The sequence below is a fragment of the Staurois parvus genome, unplaced genomic scaffold (genome assembly GCF_062004578.1).
Source record: "Staurois parvus isolate SC_StPar_1 unplaced genomic scaffold, SC_StPar_1.0 ptg000166l, whole genome shotgun sequence".
Classification (NCBI taxonomy): Eukaryota; Metazoa; Chordata; class Amphibia; order Anura; family Ranidae; genus Staurois; species Staurois parvus.
The window spans coordinates 2,769,767-2,793,812 of record NW_028317962.1 but is presented as its reverse complement, the minus strand read 5'-3'; the positions used below and the strand labels follow the sequence as shown (position 1 = coordinate 2,793,812).

General features: G+C 40.9%; 1 protein-coding gene across 1 annotated transcript in view; it reads left to right on the top strand.

Annotated features, from left to right (window-relative positions):
- The window catches only part of BRINP2 (BMP/retinoic acid inducible neural specific 2), a 395,372-nt gene extending 375,092 nt beyond the window's left edge, over nt 1–20,280 (top strand). Inside the window, exon 8 of the mRNA XM_089676328.1 lies at nt 17,785–20,280. Coding sequence (XP_089532454.1) covers nt 17,785–18,898 — 1,114 coding nt within the window. The 3' untranslated portion in view covers nt 18,899–20,280. The remainder of the gene's footprint in view (nt 1–17,784) is intronic.
- The last annotated feature ends 3,766 nt before the right edge of the window (nt 20,281–24,046 follow it).

Genomic DNA, 24,046 nt, shown 5'->3' with positions numbered 1-24,046 from the left:
TTCCCACTGCATGCCCACATTGCTTGCTCATTTTGCTATCATCTGAACTTAGTACTCACAAACCTTTTTCCTCTGTAGTGCTGCCCAACACTGTACCCCCAATATTGTACTATAAGGCATATGACTGATGCTTTCCTACATTTGTATCAGATTAAGAAGTCAGTGTAACACTATTTTATCTACATCTTTGTTGACCAGAAAAGCAAGTACATGTTGTCCATTCTGAATACTGACTTCTAGAGAAAAATATCACAGCTGTACATATTTTATCAAAAGGTTGCTTGCTTCCTTGTTGAATGCCAGAAAATTTTGTAGTCAAATCTTAGTTACCATGGATAATACAGCTAAACCTCTGTCTGTATGTTGCTGTCAATTTTCTATGTCAAGAAAAGTCACGGCTTGATTCTGCAGCTTAGAATGTTTAAAACGCAAGCTTTGGTGGAAACTGCTGACAGCGGTGAGGTCACTCATTGCAGGCGTTCTGTGGCACAAGATAAAAGAGGCGAATTTATGCCCTTTAAAGCTGTCTGAGAAATATTACTTTTTTATTATTATTTTCATGGACACTGAGCCTGAGAGATTGGAGAAAGAATATCAGGCTTAAAATGGAATGAACAGACCCATAAAGGCACAGTAGAGGAAATAAAATCAGAAAACACAAAACAGTATCAACTCAAAACACAAAAGGTCAGTAGAATACGAAGCAGTCAAACCGTATTCAGTATTTTACCTTAATATGTTTATTTAGAATTTGAGACAAAACACATATAAAATGTATATTCCCCTGAGGAATATCTAGGGCAAGAGGGACTGTAGTGAAGATGACATTGGATGTTTTCTTTTGGAAAGTGACTCTCATGTTAAATATTGCCTAAAGGAACTAAAGCGTCTCAAAATGTGACAAGTAGCTGAGCTTCTGAACAGGGTAGTTTGCTTGTAAAGATGGCACTAGCTTCTTTCTCGCTGTGACTAACATAGCATCAGTTCATTTATTTATTTTATTTTATTTATTACAGGCATTTTTAGAGCTCCAACAATGTACACAGTGCTTTTTCATATTGTAATTTCATACCAGTCCCTGCCTTCAGGAAGCTTACAATTAGATTGCAAGGTTCCTGAGGGCAGGGACCTTAGAGATACCTATTATACATGCATACATACAGGCAGACACAAACACATACTAGGGCCAAGTTCAACAAAAAAGCCAAGTAACCTGCCAACAGGCATGGGAGGAAACTGGATTACTTGTAAGGAAACCCATGCAAGCACAGGGAGAACATGCAAACTCCATGTAGTTAGCATCCTCACCAGGATTCAGATAGGAGGTCTTCATCATTGTAAGGCAGAATTGCTAACCACTAAACCATTTTTTAAATAGACGATATGGTTTATGAGATTATGGAACATAAATCAGCCATACCTCCATGTTGGATGATAACCTACTGAAACCTTTGTTGTAAATTCCAGATTTTCTTTTCAAATATAGACCAGCATTAAATTGATTATTGCATATATAAAGGTAGAAAAAACATCCATAGTGTTCATTTAGATTCCACCTCTTGTTAGAATAAAGGGTCTGTTGTGAATTAACATTTTTAAAGTATGTTCTTTAACTTTCATCCCTGTTCTTGTTGCAAAACGTCTATTATTTGCAGACCTTAATGGCTTTGACTCCTTATTTTTTACTGTGTATGTACACAACTGAATGAGGACCAACTCATCTATTTTCCCTCCCTGCCTGCCTGTTCAAACACCTCTGTACAAACGTTCAATTAGAGAGAGACAGTCTGAAAGCAAACAGCTTCTGCTGTACTTTCTATTCAGAAAAGTCATAGTGCTTTGTTAATCCTGTAACATGAGTGCACTCTGTGTTAAATATTAATTTGCAAAATTGCGAGTTGATGAAATACTTTGTTTCACAAATGTGAACTAAGTAAAAATGGCCCAGGACCATTTTAGTTTCCCTTTAACAATGAAAGCTCTTATATTTTGTATCCTAATGTTTACAGATCAGAGCAATGTGTCAGTAAGCTCTGTAAAACACTGCATTCAGTGCATTGCATGCATCACAAAGAACAGTTACTTAATTCTAGGTAGACGTTGGCCAGTTTGATCTTGTGAGGTCTTGTTCACTGTGTCAGTGGAAACTTTGAGAGTCCCCTTCCCTAAAATTACAGACCTAGTTCTGCTTTATTTTATAACTAGCTCCTACTATGAAAACAGACTAGCACTATTCCTTACTGTAGAGACAGTCAAGCTCACCCACAAAATTTCCCAGAAGGTGTTTTTTACCGTGTCCTGAAGACGTATGGTCAAGTCATTGGGTGACTCGACCACAAGTCCAGTCAAAAAAGAATAAACACATTTATAAAACAAGTCGTATTAGAAGTCAATAAAACCAGCCATACACAAGTAGATCTATATCTGAATATTCTTCCAGGGTCCATTCAAAACAGGACAATCACATGTATTAACCAGGTAGTGTTAGAGGCAAAAAAAACCCAGCCCTACACATGTAGATACATATCTGAATATTCATCACCATGGCGAGTTTACAATCCATATATTTCTCAGCCTTTCAAAATGAAATATCTCAGAGAAAATGGATTTACAGCACAATTGCCAAGTAATGAAAGAAATGTAACCTTTTCTGCTAACATTGTTATATTTAATTAGTTAGGCTGCTATATTTATCTCAGAAATGACCTTTAAGGAGGCACAGCCATTTTAATTACACAAGTAAACACACAAATCCACTTTGGCTGGCGCTGCATGTCTTCTCAACAGTTTTCTAGGACAAGTTTCAGCCTCCAAATAAGTTACTGTAGGTGAAAGCTGGACTGGTGAAGTTAAACACAAGCATCTGCTCTCATCAGCATATGTGCCTGGTCTAACACAATTTCTGCTTAATTACAGACCCTAAGGCACAAAACGTGTAAAACCAGCTGCATGCGTTGTTATAACCAGATATTTGTTTTATGCTCAGCAACGGATATTTTGATACTCCCAGAACCATGTGAAATCGTTTCACAGTTCACTTCCCTGTTGCCTCTGAAAACTATTTATATATGCATATGGACTATATATAGACATCATACTGATAATATTCATCCTATGCTAACACTATATATATCCTGAATCTTTAAAGAGCCATCATTTAAAATTAAGAAACCCTCCATTTAAAGTGATACTATATATACACTGTTTGTAGAATATGCAGTAGGTGTACTCAACAGGACTTACAGCAGGATGAATTTTCTAATGTAGTTAATCAATGTCAGCATTTCGGAGAGACACAGCCTGCCTTTCTCTTGAGAAAGGTGAGCTAAGTCCCATTGAAATGTTGACTTTGAGTAAAATGTGTTGGAAAATTGCTCCTGCTGCAAGTCCCGTTGAGTGCACCTACTGCCTGCTGCATATTCTATATACTTCTTTTCATGGATTGCACCGTGCTCAATATCCCTACATGTGTGTACAGTGGGCCATCTCTTCACTAAATATATAGCGATTAGCTTTAGATTGGATTAGCAATGCACCAATGGCACTTTTTTTTAGCAATCAGTACGTATACAAATATTTTTGTTCTTAGTACTTTCCAATACCAATTGCTGGCAATTAGGGAGATCAAGATAAAGAGGAGGAGGAGCAGGGAGGAGGGTCTCCATCATCTATCAGTGTGCTGTGTAGTATTACCATCTGGCTGAGACCAAGCGGTGAAGTAAATCAGCACTCCTAGCAGTCAGCACTGCCAGCCCCACAGCTTGGAGGACCATGCTGTCACCCTCAGCAACCTACCGACCCATCCTTCTCTTCTTCTTCCAGCACTACAATTGTCCTTTTTGCATTAATTGATGCCTCTCATCTCTTGCACCTGAGCCAAGCACCAATCATGGTTACCTATAGAAGTGTTTTTCAACCTCTTTGTAGTCAAGGCACCTTTTGGAATTGTGCATAACCCTGGGGCACACCAATCTGAGCTTCGTCTTAGCCCGAGTGCTTTTTTGCATGTTCTGTTTTTTATTAGGCTGCTCTATGCTTAACACGCAAAAAAAAGGTGCTGCCATGATTTTTAACCAGTTGCCGACCGCAGATAGCCAAATGATGGCTACACTGCAGCCGGCCAGTTATGGTAGGGTGTCATATGACGTCCTCCCAGAACGCGCTCTCCTGCGCGCCCCCTGGGGCGTGCACCCGGTGATCTCCGTGATCGCTGTGTCCTACGGACACAGCTGATCACGTGATGTGGTAAAAGGCCAATCACAGCGGTTTTTTACCACGTGATCAGCCATGTCCAATGACACGCTGATCACAGGGAAATGCAATTGCCGGTTCTTGGCTGCTGTCAGAACGTGGGGAAAGTACTGCCGAGAACTGGCAGTTGTCAGAGCAGGGATCAGCACCGATTATCAGGGCACTGATAATCAGTGCCCTGATGATTGGTGCCCAGCAGTGCCACCCACCAGTTCCACCCAGCAGTGCCGCCCACCAGTGCCCAGCGGTGCTACCCACCAGTGCCCAGCAGTGCCACCCACCTGTGCCAATCAGTGCCACCCGTGTCACCCACCTGTGCCCATCAGTGCCAGCCACCTGTGTCACCCAACTCTGCCCATCAGTGCCACCACCTGTGCTCATCAGTGCCACCCACCTGTGTCACCCAACTCTGCCCATCAGTGCCACCACCTGTGCCCATCAGTGCCACCCACCTCTGCCCATCAGTGCCACCCACCTGTGCCCATAAGTGCCACCCATCAGTGCAGCCCAGCAGTGCTGCCAGTCAGTGCTGAGCAGTTGTTCCAGTCAGTTCACAGCAGTTGTGCCAGTCAGTGACCAGCAGTGCCGCCAGTCAGTGCCGCCTATCAGTGCTGACTATCAGTACCCATCATCAGTGCCGTCTATTAGTTCCACCTATCAGTGCCACCTCATTAGTGCTGCCTATCAGTGCCACCTATCAGTGCCCTTCAGTGCTGCCTATCAATGCCCATCAGTGTTGCCTATCAGTGCCCATCAGTGCTGCCTATCAGTGCAGCCTCATCAACGCACATCAGTAAAGGAGAAAAATTACCTGTTTGCAAAATTTTATAATAGAAACAAATTTTTCTAAATTTTTGCTCATTTTTTGTTTATAGCGCAAAAAATAAAACCCCCAGCGGCAAGTAAATACCACCAAAAGAAAGCTCTATTTGTGAGAAACAAATGATAAAAATTTCATATGGGTACAATGTTGCATGACAGCGCTGAAAGCTGAAAATTGGCCTGGTAAGGAAGGGGGTATAAGTGCCCGGTAGGCAAGTGGTTAAACTGAGCGCCACCAAAATACATGGTACTGCAGTACCATGTGTTTAAGTGGGTGCAACCAAACATGCAATTGGTGGATGCATGGGGGCACAATTAGGAATTAATTGCACTTGTGCACAACTGCAAAAGGCAAGACATGTTTTGTGTGGTGTGGGAAAACATGCACTTTCACACGTTTTACCGCACTGCACCTGTTGTGAAAATGTCCTAAAATGTAGTTTTGTGAGGCAGAGTTAAATGGTCAGTAGGTTGTAAATCCCCCTATCCCCCGTGCTAGCACAGATGCTTCCATCACAGATGTCAGCAAATAATATTTGGTTTCTTTACCCTTGGTTGGTAGAAATCACCAAATTGACGCAGGCTGGGGAGTATCGTTAAGGCTGCGCTAGCTTACACAGATTCTATTGATGTAGTCCAGAAAATTCATTCTTGTAACGTTATTGGTTTAAAGATTTGGGAATGACAAGAATCTCATGCTCTTTGTAAATATAATTCAAAATTGGTATCTTAAATGCTTAATTTTTTTTCTTTATTAGATAAGTGTATCATTCATTAGAACTTACAAAGTCTTAAAAAATGTGTTTTAATAGAACTAGGAGTCAATTCGGTTTTGACACGTTTTGTTCTGTGGGCACCTTTACGCCTGGGCCCTGTGACCTGCGAATGAAGGTCACCTATAGACATAAAAGGGTTGTGGGTGTCTCAGAGTGTCCTAGCTGATTATAGATTTTATTATATGTTATCATATTCTTAACAGTATCTAGCTTTTAATCCTGTATTTATACGATGTGTTCAGTTGAAAAACAATATTTCACATGGACCATAAAGTATATGGTTATAAATTGTTATGCCATTTATCTTGGCATTTATATGGGTATATATATGACTTTGCAAGAGTTGGAATTAATCGGATTTATATGGAACACATCATAAAATCTCTCCTTTGACCATAGTTGCATTGCAGTATAATTTTAGAAGTTCCAAATTAATAATACTTCAAGGAAGATCGAAAACAGTCAATAATATTATCAATATCATTGCACCTTTGTACTTTCTGTTGTTCCAATGGTCTGACTTTCAGTATTGACTTCTACTGCTATACATCTGTCCTTGTCAGAGTTATATGGAATCATCACTACAGACTATCTGCCTCATTTCTCATTTATTGTGAATGCTGTGTTACAACCACCAGGGCCTCACTTTTCCTCCCTATTTAGGATTTACCTGTGCACATCTGAATCCCATGTTGGAGTTTTTAAAGACTTCGGAACCATTGTTTTCAATAAGATGCAGCAACTGAATAGTAGACACCATGAAAATATGAATTTGACTTCAGGGTGTCTCAGCCAGGGTTCCATGGAACTCTAGTGTTCCTCCAGAGGTTTTCAGGGGTTCCTTGGGCACTGAGCAATTTCTGCCTGTCAGATAAGTTCCCACTGACACCACTGATCTTTTTAGCTATCTGTAAAGGGATAATTTTCCACAATGACCACAAGTGTAAGGAGCATTCCTCCCACTAACTATCACACTAATGTATCATGATTTGTAGGTATAGTATTTTTTAGCAGGGCTTCCCCGAGACCGAAAAGTTATTTAAAGGGTTCCTCCATGTTGAAATGGTTGAGAAAGGCTGCTCTAACGGATCTTTCAGCTATAGTTGTAGATGTGATCTTATCCACTTGGGAGGTTTGTGTGTTTCCACCCACCTTTATGCCTTGGCAACTCCTTGTTCTTAATAATGTAACATGAACTGGAAGAAGTAGTGTTGCAAACACTATCACAAGCATGACACTGAGGGCTTGGCAGGCTTAAAACAGGTTTAAACACCACTCAGGCTGTGTCAACCAAACACCGTGCAGGTGGACAGACAGATAGGGAGAGTGCAGCTCAGCCAAAACCAGGATGCTGTAATGAGACCAGCAGCTGCAAGGGAACAGGTGTGTTACAAGTTCCTGACACTGCTGAAGTTTGACCTTCACTCACAGCTCTGTGACACCAAAACCATGTTCTTTCTCCCCAATAAACAGAAACACACCACACTGGAGGCTATTGATCCCTTTATTTAAAAAGAAGTTATAATGCGCTAGTTTAGTACCAACTGGTCATCTCCCACATATGGCTGTTGCTCTCTAATCGGTCTCTAACCCATTTTCTTATGCATCTTGAACGTATGGATAAATAAATGGCCAGAACACTTTAGCAGTGCCCCTGTGCCTTTAAGAGAATCAATAGCATACCCTATTCACATAGAAAGAGAGATAAGGGAGCCTCTCATAGTGTGATACTATGTAATACAGTTTAATAAAATGCACACATAGGAATTTTACTACAGCATAGGAATCCTGGGTTTGCACTCCACCTGAGTTCTAATAGGCGAAAGTAACCTGTCCCAGAAATCCCAGAAATATATTTTGGAATTCTTAATGTTGTTTTTTTTTAGTTTTACTAAAATTGCTGCCCCTAAACATACAGGATTTTTACACATTTTCCTTTGGTGCATGTTCCCCAGGGCAGTGCCCAGCCCCTCTTGCCATTCTTTGGATAATCTCTTGCCTTTTAGCCTAGAAAATGGCCATTATTGTTTTTTTTGTTTTTCTTTTTTTACATTTGGCTCCCATTGACATTGATGAGGTTCGGATTTGACACTCGAACTTTAGTATATTCACCAATCTGAGCCTAAGTACATTTGGTTAATTACTATTCAGCAAAAGGGATACAGATGGCAGTAAAAACTTGACATAGGGTCTAACCCTTCCCTTCTAGGTTTTACCTATAGAAATACTTTTGGGCTTTGGCATCTACCAACAACTGAAATTACAATTTTTTTACTAAACTGACCCTTGAAGAGTTTGAGGCTAATAATTTTTGATGTTGTTAGTGTATTCCTGTGTAACAGCAGTTACTCTTCGCTCCTCACAAGACCTTCTACCAGGGGCGGACTGACCATTTGGAAACTCGGGCACTGCCCGAGGGCCCGGGGTCAGTAGGGGGCCCCATGAAATGCCCCTGGTACCTTTTTCATAGGCTTTTTTGAGTTTGGGCAAGGACACAGGGGCCCCATGACCCCCTATTGCCCGGGGGCCCAATGAGTTGTCAGTCCACCCCTGCCTCCTACTCTCCAGTTCCCTGGTCTCCTCCTCCCATGCCCGCCTCCAGGACTTCTCCAGGTCTTCCCCCATCCTCTGGAACTCACTACCCCAATCCATCAGACTGTCATCTACCCTCCTCACCTTTAGGCGCACCCTGAAAACCCATCTCTTCAGGGAAGCCTACCCAACCCTCACTTAACAGCCGATCTCCTCCTACCACTCCATCCCCTACAGCCATTTCCTCCTGTACCACTATCCCCTCCCTCCTAGATTGTCAGCTCCAAGGAGCAGGGCCCTCGAACCCCTCGTGTATTGTATTGTTACTGTATTGTCTCATGTACTGTCCCCCACAGGGGCGGACTGGCCATTTGGAAACTCGGGCACTGCCCGAGGGCCCGGGATAAGTAGGGGGCCCCATGAGATGCCCCTGGTACCTTTTTCATAGGCTTTTTTGAGTTTGGGCAAGGACACAGGGGCCCCATGATCCCCTATTGCCCGGGGGCCCCATGAGTTGTCAGTCCGCCCCTGGTCCCCCACTATAATGTACAGCGCTGAGCAAACTTTTTGGCCCTATATAAATACTGTATAATAATAATAATACTTGTGTCAGAAGCAGAAGTTGCTGTACACCGGTGCTTACTATACAAACAATCTTCCCACAAAAAAGGAAAAATCTGAATTCCTGGTATTACGTGCTTTTTTTGCATGTAGAAAATAAATGTGGAATCAACAGAGTGTCACAGGTTACTATAAAAGAGAACTCATTTAACGATAGTTGGGGGCTGCATATCATCTGGTGCCGAGTCAATCAACACTTTGTATGCGCGCTGCATATTTCGAGTACTGTGTATAAAACACTGCTCAAAACAAAGGACTGAAGTCTGATTGAAGCAACCTGTTGAAAATCATCTTTCTGTTTATAGTTTGCCTTGCAGGGTCCTATATTCTCCCTGGGTGTATGTACAAGGATGCTGAAAGCTGATGTAGACAAAAGCATATCTCTGTATGATCCCTAAACACATACTCCATGTTCAGGCCAAGACACAGCAAGCATACTGTATAGGCTCTGTATCATGTGAATTTTAGATGCTGTTAAAAAGCTGATTCATTTGTAAGTTTGTATCTTTTGTTAAAGAAAACAATATCATATGTTTACAAATATGATAAGCGGGGGGGTGTAAATAGATAGGCAGATAGATTTTTTCTTTTTTTGCCTGTCACCAGGCTTTTTTCTCTTTATTTTTTATTTTTTGGATTTTTGTTAAAGTGAAAGCAAATTTAAAGTGTACGTCAAGACAAGACATGCATATTCGCCCATTTTCTACTCCTTTAACCACCTCACTACCACCACACATATACTGTATATATGGCCTCTTAATAATGTGGTTATACCAGAATCATGTCTGCAGCCATGATCCTGGTACCATTTTTTTCAGACGCCGATTCTCTGAAAAGTAAAAGTGACCTGAGTGGTTTTACAGGTGCTTGATCACTTTTACAGTTGGTGGAAAGGGGGCCCCCTCTCTTCCTGCCACTGCCCACCATATTTCCCTCCCACCAGGAACCCATCAGATTCATTGTAAAGTGTGGAATAAACAGAAGTTCCTTCCCCTCTTCTGTGAAATTGGAAACTGGAAATTACCTGCATTTCTCATTTTGATCAAATGCTTTAGAGAGGAGAGTATCCAATAGACCCCAGATCTCTCCATAAAGAGGACCTCTCATGGCCCATACTATCACAAGGGAAGTTGATAAGAATAAATAAAGGTACAGTGTTAAAAAAAATAAAATTAAATAAATAATAAAATAATAACAATAACAAATTTTAAGCGCCCCTGTCCCTCCGTGCCCATATGCACCATTGCCATTTCACAGGCATGCGCAAGCATGACATGTTTGGTATCTATTTACTTAACGTAACATCATCTTTTAGATTTTAGCAAAAAATCTGCTTTATATTGCTTTATATTGTGTTTTGTTCACTAAAATTCATTAAAGTGTATTTTTCCTAAAAATGTTGCGTTTAATAAACCGCAGAGCAAATATCATTTGACATAAAAAATTACCATTTTATTCTTAAGGGGTTTTGCTTTTACAAAATAGACATTGTTTGGAGATTCTGAGTAATTTTCTAGCAAAAAAAAAATACTGATTTTTTATATGTATGTGAGGAATGTCAGAGTTGGCCTGAATTTGAAGTGGTTGAACTCACTGAGGGCACAGAAAAATGACAGCTGATGTGACAGAAATAAAGTATGCTTCCATAGCATGCCTTCTTTTTTGGCATGACAATACAGCTCTGAATTACTAAGCATGTGTTGTCAGCCTCGCCTACTTTATTTCTGATAGATTCCATAGAACATAGAGCTTTCCTTATCTCCTCCGCCAATTCTCTTCTCCTCTTCCTCATCTCCCCCCTCCCCCACATCTCCATGCCCTTCCTTTTCTCCTCCTCCCTCCACAATTCATTGCCCTTCCTTTTCTGCTCGCCCCTCCTCATCCCCATAATTATTAGCTCACAAGATTTCTGGCAACAGTTTTTTTGTATTCATCAAACAGCTATAACAAAAAACCTTAAAGTGGACCTTCACCCTTCCTACCACATTTTTATCATTCCATTCTTCTCCCCCTCCTTTCTTACAATTTCAAGAAATACATCCCAGCACTTTCTTTCTTCTTGCCTAGGTGAACATTATATATGCGGTAGCCTCCTGGGAAACCCATGTAAAGCATCCCAGGAGGCTGTAGGGTATTCTGCTGGGCATGCATCACATTGTAAGGGAGACCAGCTGTCGCTACCTGGTTTTTGCAGCCAGTCCCTTGATGACACACTGTGATACATGCACATCATCAGGAGTCTGCTGCAAGAACCCAGAGAAGAGACTGTCTCCTGATGATGTCTTAATACAAGGTGGCCGTGTAGGACCCAGTAGTGCTGCAGCAGTGTAGCAGATCCCTACAAAACACTACTGGATTGCTGGGCAGGTATGTCTTTTCTGGATAGCTCAGGACAAAAGGGGGGAGAACATGTTAGGGGCAATGAAGTTCTTCTTTAAATAGAGTTGCTAATCCTCTTCCCTGATATTCAGATGACCACTAGAGAGAACATTTGATAATCTGTTTATGAAATACAGTACATTGATCATGGAAAAAGAAGCAAACCTAAATTTAATTTCAGGTAAATGTTACTATAACTCCTGAATTTATTACTGAAAATACATTGTACCTTCTAATTCAAAGGAAACTGTCACCCATTTAGAATTTGAAGATTGTTATTATTATACAGTATTTATAAAGCGCCAACAGTTCGGTCAGCGCTGTACATTACAAAGGGGGACAGAAAATGCGACAGTACAATAACAATACAATGCGATACACGAGGGGATTGAGGGCCCTGCTCTTTCAAGCTTACAATCTAGGAGGGAGGGGATAGTGGTACAGGAGGAGATAGCTGTGGGGGATGGAGTGGTAGGAAGAGTGGAGGAGGTCGGCAAATTAGCAGGCGGTGGGGTAGGCTTCCCTGTAGAGGTGGGTTTTCAGGGTGCGCCTAAAGGGGAGGAGAGTAGGTGATAGTCTGATGGGTTGGGGCAGGGAGTTCCAGAGGATGGGTGACACCCTGGAGAAATCCTGGAGGCGGGCATGGGAGGAGCAGAGGAGGTCTTGTGATAAATAAATAAAGGAGGTCTTGTGAGGAGTGGAGTGTGCGTGTTCGGTGGTACTTGGATATTAGGTCGGTGATGTAATTTGGGGCAGTATGATGGACAGCTTTGTATGTCAGTGTTAGGATTTTGAATTTGATCCATTGCGCAATCAGAAGCCAGTGGAGGGATTGGCAGAGGGGGGTGGCGGAAACGGATCGGTTGGTAAGGTGAATGAGTCTGGCTTCCGTATTCAGGATCGACTGAAGCGGGGATAGCCTGTGGCGAGGCAGGCCAGTGAGGAGGGAGTTGCAGTAGTCGAGTCGTGATACGATGAGGGAGTGGATGAGCTGTTTAGTGGTTTCTGGGGTTAGGAACGTGCGGATTTTGGCGATGTTGCGGAGGTGGAGTCTGCATGAGTTTGTTAATGATTGGACTTGGGGCTGGAAGGATAGGTTGGAGTCCAGAGTGACACCAAGTACTCTGGTCTGCTGGGCAGGTCTGATAGTGGTATTGTTGGACGCGATGGAGAAGTCAATGGGGGGTGGTGTGCGGGCTGGGGGGAAGACTAGGAGCTCGGTTTTGGAGAGGTTCAGTTCTTCCAAAGAGTAGGCACTGCAAGGTGCTTGCTGTTACCCTTGACAGCTTTTTTTGTGATCCTGGTTTTACATTGCTGCTAACAGTCTGATCTCCCAAAAATCAGTGCCAAACCCTGACAATTGACCTAATCCCCTTGTGTCCAGTGCCCTTCTGTACAATGAGAGCCACCTCCTGGGTCAATAAAGGTGCTCTCATTGGACTGGAGGATATCAGGTAGGTCAGAATTTAATTCATGTGGCAACTCCAGGTTCATGGGGTGCATGGGGTGCATACCACCTTACAAATACAATATAAGCCCAAGGTTCACATATGTGTGGGGCTGGTTTCAGTGCGATTTTTCAAAGGAGTGAAGTGCAGCTTTGTTCAGAGATTCAGGTGCAAATTTTTAAATTGTATGAGACTTGAAATCGCATTTGAACCAAAAACTGACTCTTTTTAAGAATGCACTGCAGCCGGTCTGCACATATGTGAACTGGCTCCAAAGAAAGGAGGTTTGGTTCATGAGTCATGCGATTTGGATGCCATTCAAAATGTTTCCAAATCACATATGTGAACTGTTGACACTTTTGAATTCCTGTTCTTTGGCAGAACTTTAAAATATAAATAAACTATGTGTTGTGCTGTTATAAATTCAATAAACAATTAAGTGCATAAATGCAACAAGTATAAGAGGTCTAATAAAGCTTTATGCTGCCCATGAATGGATGGATGGCTCCCCTCTTGTGCCACTCAAGACCCACCACACATGTTAGAAGCGACTCTCAACAAACATCAGAAACAATTAACATGCGGCTTAGACTGCTCATAGATGGATGGATGGCTCTCTCCCCTGTGTTATCCACAAATACTTGCAGATGGATATAAGGCTCTTGAATTGCTCACAGGTGAGTATACAAACACATAATGGTCTCATAGGCAGAAGGGAAGAAGGAACATTTACACAGTGTAGAAGTTTTAAACTTATAGTACAAAAACAGGCTAAAATACCCACAAACAAGGAATAAAGTTACTGCATCAAAGAACAAGCCAAGTCTGTACAAGCCGGCGTAATGACGTTACAGTGCACAGTCTAAGCCACAAGCTAATTGTTTCTGATGTTTATTGAGAGCTGCTCTCGTGTGTGAACACTCATGAGCAACACAAATGGAGAGCCATCCATCCATCCATGGACAGCATAAACCTTTATTAGACCTCTTAGACCCCGCTTTGGACCCTAATTTTCTGGTAAGCTGACTGATGTGGTGGTGACCAGGAGCACTGGATTGGTGGAGGTGGTGCAAAGGATACACTTCACAGTGAACTTTTTATTTTACAGTTTTTATTATACATCAGAACTTGTGTTCATGTACTTCATTAATTATTGAATTATAACAGCGCAACACATTGGGGGTTATTTACTAAAACTGTAGAGTGCAAAATCTGGTGCTACTCTGCGTAGCAACCAGTCAGCTTTCAGGTTTTATTGTTGAAGCTTAATTCAACAAGCTGAAGTTAGAAGCTGATTGGCTACCATGGAGAGCTGCACCAGATTCTGAGTGCTCCAGTTTTAGTAAATCTGTCCCATTGCTTGTCTATGTATAGTGTGGGTATTGGTTATCCAGATATCAGTGAGTGATGAATGATGTTATGATCTTCATATGTTTATGTTTAATTTTGTGTTTGGTTACAATAAGTGCAGTTTGCTTGTTATTTTTGGTTTCCCAGTTTGTGGACTTTAAAATGACTAACATGTTCACTTTAAATGTTTTGTTCTTTATCAACAAGGTCAATTTCTTTTCAAAAGAAACGAAAAAAGACACTTCATATGCATCTAAAATGCATGTACTGCACTTGACATGCATTTTAGATTCTTTACATTGACAGCAATTGAATTAAAATTAGTGTGGAACGTGCCTGAATTAGATGAACTGCCTTTCTAAAAATCAAACTCAACCTGAAAGCAAAAATGCTCTATTGTAACCTGTTCTATCAGACTGTATTGATGTTAATAAGATTGTGTTCAATAAACTTCAAATTCATGTTTCAAACGCATTTCAAAGAATAGATATAAATAAACCTGTACACACGCCCTAAATGCCCAGTCACACTTAGGCATTGGTGTAGCTCACATCTGTGAGATGGCTGACATGTATTGTCCGATTTCTGATGTGTTGATATGCATTTTAGGACCTATCAATGACAATGGCAACACATGAAAACTCGTAATTGTTGAGAACGCATGACAGCACATGAAAACATATAGGGAAAGGTGTAAGCCAAACCTTGAAGGCAAAAAGGACCTTTAACCAGCACAAAAAGGCTGAGCCTGAAGTTAGGAGTTGACCAAAAAAATGATTTATCGCATGCAGTTTAGAAAAGTTACCAGTCTTTTGAGACATGTCAAGCTAGAAAAAGTCTTATTAATCCAGCTATAAAACACATCATAGAAAGATCTACCGTATAAGATAATGATGCAAAACGCAGACTATTATTGTATAATTACTACAAGGCTAAGCACGGCTGGTTGCAAGGTAGTGAGTCAAAGATAGTACTTTCCTTCACAGACTAAAACTTTATCACTCCCTCTTGGGGAAGGAAAAAATAAAAAAGAGACAGCAGTGATTGTCACATGACCTTCAAATGACTAGCAGTATACAGTATATTCCTTTTATGTGAGAGTATGCAATTGTATAATCAGTTCCCAATTAACACTTTACAACCAAGATCTTGAGTTCACCTTGGCCTAAGTTGTAAGCCATTTTAAGCATTACAAAGCAGAATATTTAAAAGCCATTGTCAACAAACCATTTTACCCCCAGTCCAATAATGTACTGCCTTCATTGAGTATAACCATTTTCACACAAAAAATAAACGTGATAGCTCAAATATACACCAGCGTGCACAACATAGTAAATAATATAATATACCAAGCAATATCTAATACATGTAATACAAATCTTATAATACTTGAGGGTGGCATGGAAAAAAACACCAATTTTTTAAGCTACGTATTTGGAGATGCCTTTTAGCTGTATGTAGTGCAACACAGTACAGTAACGGTGCACTCTTCATAGACAGCATCAGAGACACTCTATATTGGCATCACATATCTTAGATGTGTAATTGTTTTTTCTAACTTTTACATTTAGCTTGGCTTTAAAAGAGAAGTGTGTTTTTTTCCCCCAAATTATACTTACATCTGTCCTCCACTGGCTCTAAGGGTGGGAACTCAGTGATCAAATTATCACTGATCACTGAGTTCTCACAGCAGTTGTGAGCAGAGAACGTTGACTGTCAGTCACCGCTCTCTGCTATGCCCGCGCTCACTGAAGAGCTGGGCTGTGGAGGGGGAGGGAGTGGTTGGCTCAGGCTCAGCAGATGGCTGAGAGGCTGAGCCAGGTGCTGTTCCTGACTCTGGGATGGATCCCGACTTGAAAGTCAGGATCTTTCCTCAGCCTGGATTGGCTGGGTGATATCAGCCAACAGCGAGCTTCAGTCCACTTTTAGCTGAAACCGGGTCACAGGAGCGCAGGACAAACTGCACTCTTGTGATTCACAGAAGTACAGCCAAAAGAACTTCTCCTTTAATACAGCAGCAGCACTCCAATCTGATTCAATTCAACTTGAAATAAAAGGCTTTTTAGATTGTTTTGACTGCAACACCTGTAGTGGTAATATATCTGAAGTGATTAGTGAAAGTAGCAGCCACAATAGATCTAAAAGCTAAAAGAAAGTTTATTCCTCAACTTTTTACAGATTAGCCAGTGGCAAAACAGTTTTATAGTATAGTTTCCAGCAGGGGCGGACTGACCATTTGGAAACTCGGGCACTGCCCGAGGGCCCGGGTTCAGTAGGGGGCCCCACTTTTTCATAGGCTTTTTTGAGTTTGGGCAAGGACACAGGGGCCCCATGATCCCCTATTGCCCAGGGGCCCCATGAGTTGTCAGTCGGACCCTGGTTTCCAGGCTTTTATTTTTGCTGAACCAGTGCATTGGCTTACAAGTTTTAATAAACATATGAAAACAGAGCAAAAAAAACACATCAGAGCCACAACCCTAAATTCCCCAAACCCCTCCCATCCCAATATGCCAAATCTTTCTCAGAATTTTCAAAAAAGAGACTTCAGGAGTGTGTGTGGTAGAAATTTGAGAGCATAGCACGCAAGCACTTGATAGCGCGCAAGCACTTGAATAGGCAGCAAATAGAAGCGCACAAGGCAAGTTTTATCTTGCAATAAAAATGTAATTGTATTATCTGAGGGATAGTAGCCACAAATATTGTTCAGTGGCTAGATAGCATGTAAGCAGCTTGGTTAGGCTGCAGTAGGAGAGTTGAGGCAGGTTTTTCTTTGAAATAAACATTAGAGTGTATTATTAATAGTCAATTCCAGTGTGCATAGGTGTTTTGGCTTTGAAAGAATAGATCACATTGGGTTTCCTACATGTGTGGATGTTGCTGCATTACGTAAAACTATTAATTTAGATTTTTGAGATTTTAGAATGAGTTGCCTCGAGATTGTACATAATTTTAAAGAGTGCTATCTCTATGAAACTGCACTATTTGGGAGGAAATAGCAACGAAATAGGCGTGCAATGCAGGATTAACCATGCAGCAAACATTAGAAATTTGTCTGCTGGGATTCTGTTGTGGAAAAAGTTTTGGAGCATGATTCTCCACCACTGATTTTTTTTCAGGACTCTGCCTCTGGAAAAAACCCTCCCTTGCTGCTGTTTTGCTTCTCCCTCAGAACTTTTCTCCTTTCAAATTGGTGGTAACCATGGACTGTCTGCCACCCCATTATCCCACCTCAAAATAGGAGCAGCGGCTGTGTCTGTGCAGCTGCTGCATGCCAATGTCTGCATGGGAATGTACAGAACACTTGTGGATCCCTGTGTGGGTAAACACAGCCCTCCATGGGAGTGTGCTTTAGGTCTTAATGCCAGACATTCTGAGTGAACCAAAGAGCAAATTACAGTGTACAGTAGTCCATAGCATATCATCGGAACTGGTATTTCACTTATATGACATTTTTTAACTGAAATTTGATATGGGTTACTGCATTTTGTGCATCATCATTTTTCTTTGCACTACTTTACTGAACATGCATATATATCTAATATTAATATTTGATATAATTATTTTAAGTTTAATTGAATAGTTATTTTTTTCTTTTTTTCCTGCAGATCTGTATCTTATTGGTGGCATCGGATTCAGTCACTTCTGTACTGCAGTGCCTCTCTTGTGCCAGGCACATTTCTAGAGGCCTCTCACAGTTGTACCTGCACTTTCCAGCATCCCAACTGCCAGGTGAACATACCTTGTATACAGGGACCAGGTCCCTTGTGTTCCCTCTGTTCAACAGTACTTCATGCCCAGTGTGCCAGCTGCAACCCTGGATACACTCTCTCAGCTCAAGGCCTGTGTGTGCCTTCAGTGCCTGAGTCCTCAGAACCTTACCTTGGGACAGAAGGTAGCCTTCAGGACTTGGAGGTTAAATACTTGCTCCTAAAGCAAGATGGACGGTTGAGAGCCCCAGCATTCTTTATTTCTGGAGATCTACGACTTGGCATGTGGTTTCAGATGGGAGGCAGGAAGCGTATGCTGCTTACTTGCAAGAGCAACAAGCACTGGCCAAGGCAGTTGCATATGCTTCTAGGACTTTCAATGCGCCTCTGTCTTGCTGGGAATGGGACCAGAGATCCACAAGTAACAGTGTATGTTAACCCCTTTGGAGGAAGCCACTCAGAAAGTTGGCTATTACCTGCCGGGGAACAAGGGTATCCAAGTTGGGAGAAAACTTGGGACATGGAAGGAGGAGACCGCTGCCAGAACTGGACTTTGATATTAGGCCATCGGTGGCGGTCATTTTTTGAGACTGTACATTTTTACATGAGGAGCAATCCTCTTGAGGAAGAAGGAGAGGAAGATTCAGCAGAATGGACTGACAAACAGACTTTGGATGACAAATTGGGAGACCCTGAGTATGTCCGTATTGATGGTCTTCATGCTTTTGGTTATAGCGTGCCCTTTGACCCAGAGGCAATCAGGGGCTTGGCTCAAAAACTTGAGCAGCCTGGATCCAGAGAAGGAGCACTCATGGAAATGCAAGAGTTGAGGAAACGAGTCAATTTCCTTTCCCCACCCGGTGTCCGTAAGCTGGATCTGTTCAACTGCTTACTACGACACCGGCTGAAAATGAGCAGCAATGAGGTGGGAAGAATACAAGCCCAGCTTTCTGTATTCAGCAGTCAGCTTCCTAATGGCTCCACGTACGAGACGACGAAGCTCTGCAGCTAGAAGTTCCTACCAGTTCATTCTTTAGCTCCTTTGATACATAACAAAGGCCTAATCAGGCTTGAGAATCATGTACAGTGTCTTCCTTTTGTGAAGTCTGTTCTTACCACTTCAGTAGTCCTTGGCTCTGCACTATCTTTGTACTGGAGCTGCAGAGTCCCAAAATGGTTATATTTGCCAAACAAAAGGATGCAATGAAAAAAATGTTATATGTTAATATAGTCAATGCTTTCTAAATTTAATTGTGCAACCTGAATGATGTGCAGCCTTCAGTGACATGTTGATGAATGTCATTGTTTATGCAGTCTCTTCTGGCAAGCCAAGAGTGCCCAAGCTGGAAGCAAAGCTGTGAATTCCAAAGAGATATGGGAACTCGAAAAGACATCACAGCTTAAGCCATATTAAGAGGAACCTCCTAATGACAACACGTTTCCTTGTCTTTTAATATGGAAAGACAGTCGAAGAATTGGCCGTATAATGTGGCAAGATGAGCCAAGGGGGGAATAAAAAAACCTAACTAGAGAAAAATAAACATGTAGAAACAGGATTATTTTAAAGTGTCAAATTTAAATGTACATGGGCGTTTAAAATTCTATAGAACTGGGTATTTATCTGTTCCACTGTTAGTTTACCTAACAGTATACCTATCCAACTATCTCCTAAAGCCTTATTATTGTCACCAGTGACACATGTGAGGGTGCGTGTCATTTGGTACAAAGGGGGTTAATGGAGCTTGTAAAAGGTCGTAATTTTGAATTTGCAAAAACTGGCAAAAAAAGCACAAGACAAAAAAAATAATAATACAAGACTTTCCAGTGACCAGTGTGTGTTGATGTTTTGAATAAGTACACATTCTGCGGTTGTCTGTGGACACAGGGTTTAGTGTGTGTTTACAAATACCCAGGTCTTTTGTGTGTATGGGCTTAAGACAACACGAGAAGGAAGCCTTCTACTCCCCGATGCAATTTAGTAATATTTAATCTGTATGGAAACCTGGTAATGAATGCAGAGCCGTACCAGGGAAGCAAGCTCATTGAGCGACTGTCTCGAGAATAAAGCCTATGTTAAAATAAGTGTCTATAAGCCTAGCAGAGATAATATGGCTTCTTCAAGGTCAGACGAGCTGGTATTGGCATATAGTAAATACTTTCTATTAATGGACACAGGTTGAACTAATTATGCACTGTTGAGCATGACAAAAGATTATTGGTTATTTTCTAAGCCGTTTGGCACGAAAACTCCCATTTCTTTGAATGTGCCATAAGGTGATTTATAACCTACCTGTGGCCATGTGTTTTCAGATATTTGTATCTCAAAGAGGGCTCAATAAAGACTAGAAAGCTTTGTAGACCTTTCTGTATTACGGCATAAATTTACCTACCGTACTCTCTCCTCGATCCCTGGTCTTTATTTAAATACACGGCCCTGATTGGTAATTTATTTTCTTCCTATATACTTTTGCTTCTTTTCTTTCCAGACACTTCCCAAAATGTATGTCAATTTTGTAATGAGCATCTCCACTCAAAATGGGTTTTTACTCTTGATGGAGTGCTTGAACCTCTGCTGTTCCAAGCATCCTGGCAAGGAAGCCTTATGCTCTTGCCCCAGGAAGACCATTACAAGTGCAGTTTTTAGATCATGCAACAGACCTGTGAATTTGGCAGTAAAGATTAATTTGGAGTAGAATTGCTCTTTTAAGAAGGCATCAATTGAATTCCAAAATTTCTTGAATCAACCTCTTCCCCTTTCCTATAATGAAAATTTTGGGTATACCTATCACACACACAAACAGACATTATCACTTTCCATGTTTAATCTTCAAATAGCTTATCTCTATCCTTGTCAATGAAACAGAGCTTTATGAACCATTGGTATGTCTGCATAGAAACTATGCTATCCCAGGTTTGCTGGATTGTTTGGGACATGGGCGCAATGTTGGGTTGGAAAGTATTTATTTTGTTGTGGTGTTAACCTAGAAAATTGAGGACCTTCACTAGTTTTGGGTATCACTGTTAACCCAACCAACTGTAATGATATCCCAGCTTCAGAACAAGAATCTCAGCCAAAAGAGAGCCTATCAGATTTTATCTAGACAGAGATACAAACAATTTACTGTTATTTTGAAACAACTAAACCAGCAATGTATCAGACTGTAATTCTGGGCATTAAACCAACTAACAAAGTCCTGGTAATATCATATGCAGTATTAAAATGGATGTAAACCCAAATACTAAAATCACATACACACTTTAAAATTTAATGTAATTTCAAAAGTCATTTGCAATTTTTTTTATACGCAGTTTTCATTAAAATACCTGGTGATCCTGCTATGAAGGTCCTTTTTAAGGTATTTCTCTTTATAGGATGACAGTGATCTGTCCTGGTCCTCTATTTATGCTCCTGCATTTTCACCCTGTTCCTTTGGAGACTGTTTTGGATCACAATCAACCATTTCAACACACATTATACAGGCATGATCCGCTGTTGTCACCATGAGGAAACCCATCCTGAGAAATCCCATGCAATCATTGCTGGAGTACACGTAGGCAGGAAGTGGCTTTGATGAGCCTACAAGAGACTAGATGTACTAAGATGTAAAAGGATGAAAAAGGGTTAAACCAGTATTTTATTAAAATAAAAAATAGAAATTGTTTATGACGCAATGTGCTTAAGTAAACTATGTCATTCATGTTAGGGTTTAGATGTACTTTAAGGAGCGTATTTATAAAGCAGTCAATCTGTCAATCACCAAACATTTAATGCAGGTGAATTTTCCATGTACAAATGTTTAAAGCGGAGTTACACCCTTTTTTTCATGATCCTTGCCACACAATGCCCACCTGCAGAACAGTCTGTTATGGGATATTTTTATGTATTTATTTTTTTTTAATAACTTTTTTTGCTATCAGTATCCTGCCCTTTCGGTCTGGCCACCTAGGCAATTTCATCATTAGGTGATTCCCTAGGACTCTTGGGATATTAGCATCGGTTTTCTCTGGTGTCTTTGGGAAGCCTAATGGTGAAGTCTCGTAGTATTTCTTGACCAGAAGTGACATTATCGGGAGGAATGATTGACAGGTTGCCATAACAATGGGGCAGGATCTTCCGCCACCTCCGTCATTGTTATGGCAACCGACAAACAACGCAGTGTACCACGCTGTGTTCTTACAGCGCAAGCGTGAGATCTGGAGGTGCATGCTGGGTAGCCAGCAGCACCGAATCCCAGAAGACAGTAAGAGCTGGCTTCAGATGCGCACACTCCTGCTGAGGACTGTCACATTTACAAGTAAGCAAACGACATACACTTAGAACACTGTCCTAATTACAGTATATACTGCAACTGAAGAGAATCACGGGGATGCTTTTTCTAGAAAAGTTCAGAGGAGACTGGAACTCTGCTTTAAATGACAGTGATTAATTCACTACCAGTGAATGTTTGGTGAAAGCCACATTTACTGCTTTATAAATATGCTACTAATTCTTTAGCCATAAATTTTTTGTAAATACTTCAGGTTTCTTCAGCGCTAAAGGTTGATTCATAAGTCATTTCCATAATGGTTTCTATTACATTTTATACTCTGAGCAATGCTGTTCATCTGGGCTCATCACTGGAAGCCTGGTGAGACAAGATAGGTGACCTAGAACGTGGATTGTCGACTTACCATCTGTTACAGAAATTCAAATATAATTATCAGCAAAAACAAAAAAGAAGGTAAGTGGACATAGCAGATTTTTTCACTGCATGTCCTTAGTGTGCCATGATGGGACAGTTGCCCTAAATAATCAAACCAACAATTCACAATATACTGTACACTACCACTTTACTATCCCACTCGCAAAATGGATTACCTTGGGTTTATACTTTAAGTGTTGCTGTTGGGAACAACTGTACATAAAACACAATCTCCTTTAAAAGAAGCATAGAGCAAGCATGTCAATACACCTAAAGCTGAATCAGGGGCGGACTGACTATTGGGGAACTCGGGCACTGCCCTAGGGTCCGGTGTCAGTAGGGGGCCCCATGAGATGTCCCTGGTATCTTTCATAGGCTTTTTTGGGTGTGGTTTGAGTGTGGGCGAGGACACAGGGGCCCCATGATCCCTTATTGCCCGGGGGCCCCATGAGTTGTCAGTCCACCCCTGAGCTGAACTAAACTGTATCTGAGCACCACAACTGAAAACTCTATTTAATTCATTTTTAATATCCAAAGCAAACTCACTGATCTGTCCATGTCTCCATATTTTATTTTGTTCAGAAAACACTTTGCAAAAACACCCCCCTAGCAGTTCTTGCCATCAGATTCATGTAACATTTACTTCCTGGACTCCATCTCCACCTTTAGCTCAGCTTAACTCATGAAGCAAGAGGGTATGCTTAGCTGAGAAAGCCCCTCTTTTCCTCCTCCAGATGAAAGAAAAAGAGAAAAATAGCCATGGAGATCTCTGGGATGGATGACATCATTTTGGCCTAGGCCAGAAACCAGGAAGCAACTGAAGAAATGTAAAAAGAAAAGGTTAAAACACATAAATATAAATATAATATACTTTACTATTTATTTACTAAGGTTAGCAATGGTTACAATACAATAATCATTTTGTTTCGATTTGTTTTTCGGGTCAACATTTTCATTTCAGATGTATACGACATAGTAACGTATGTCAATTAATAAGAAAAAAAGTTATAACGAAATTAACGTACGCATTAATTTAATTGGTTTCACTCATATGATGTCACATGATGCATTAGTAGTTCGGGACCATGTGGAAATTAATTCAATTTTCAAATTAATTTGAATTCATTAATTCGGATGCACATGATGCCAGTCAATATTGTCTCATGCCATTTCTCTTGGCTGTCAGATTCGATAGTATATTGAAAATATACCAATCTTCTGGAACAACTGCAACATTTTTTTAATCCACCCAGACCAACGAATATACAAAATGAATACTGGAGATACAAAATAAATTCTAAAAAAGAATGAATGAAATTCTTCAATGAACAAATGCATCTGAAATTAAACGAAAATTTCCAGTTTTCACATGTCTAATGATATATGCAATTAAAACTATATAAATATAATATATACCATATCATATTTAATAAATATTTAATGTACATGTTAAAGGTATAAAAAAATATTTTAAATTA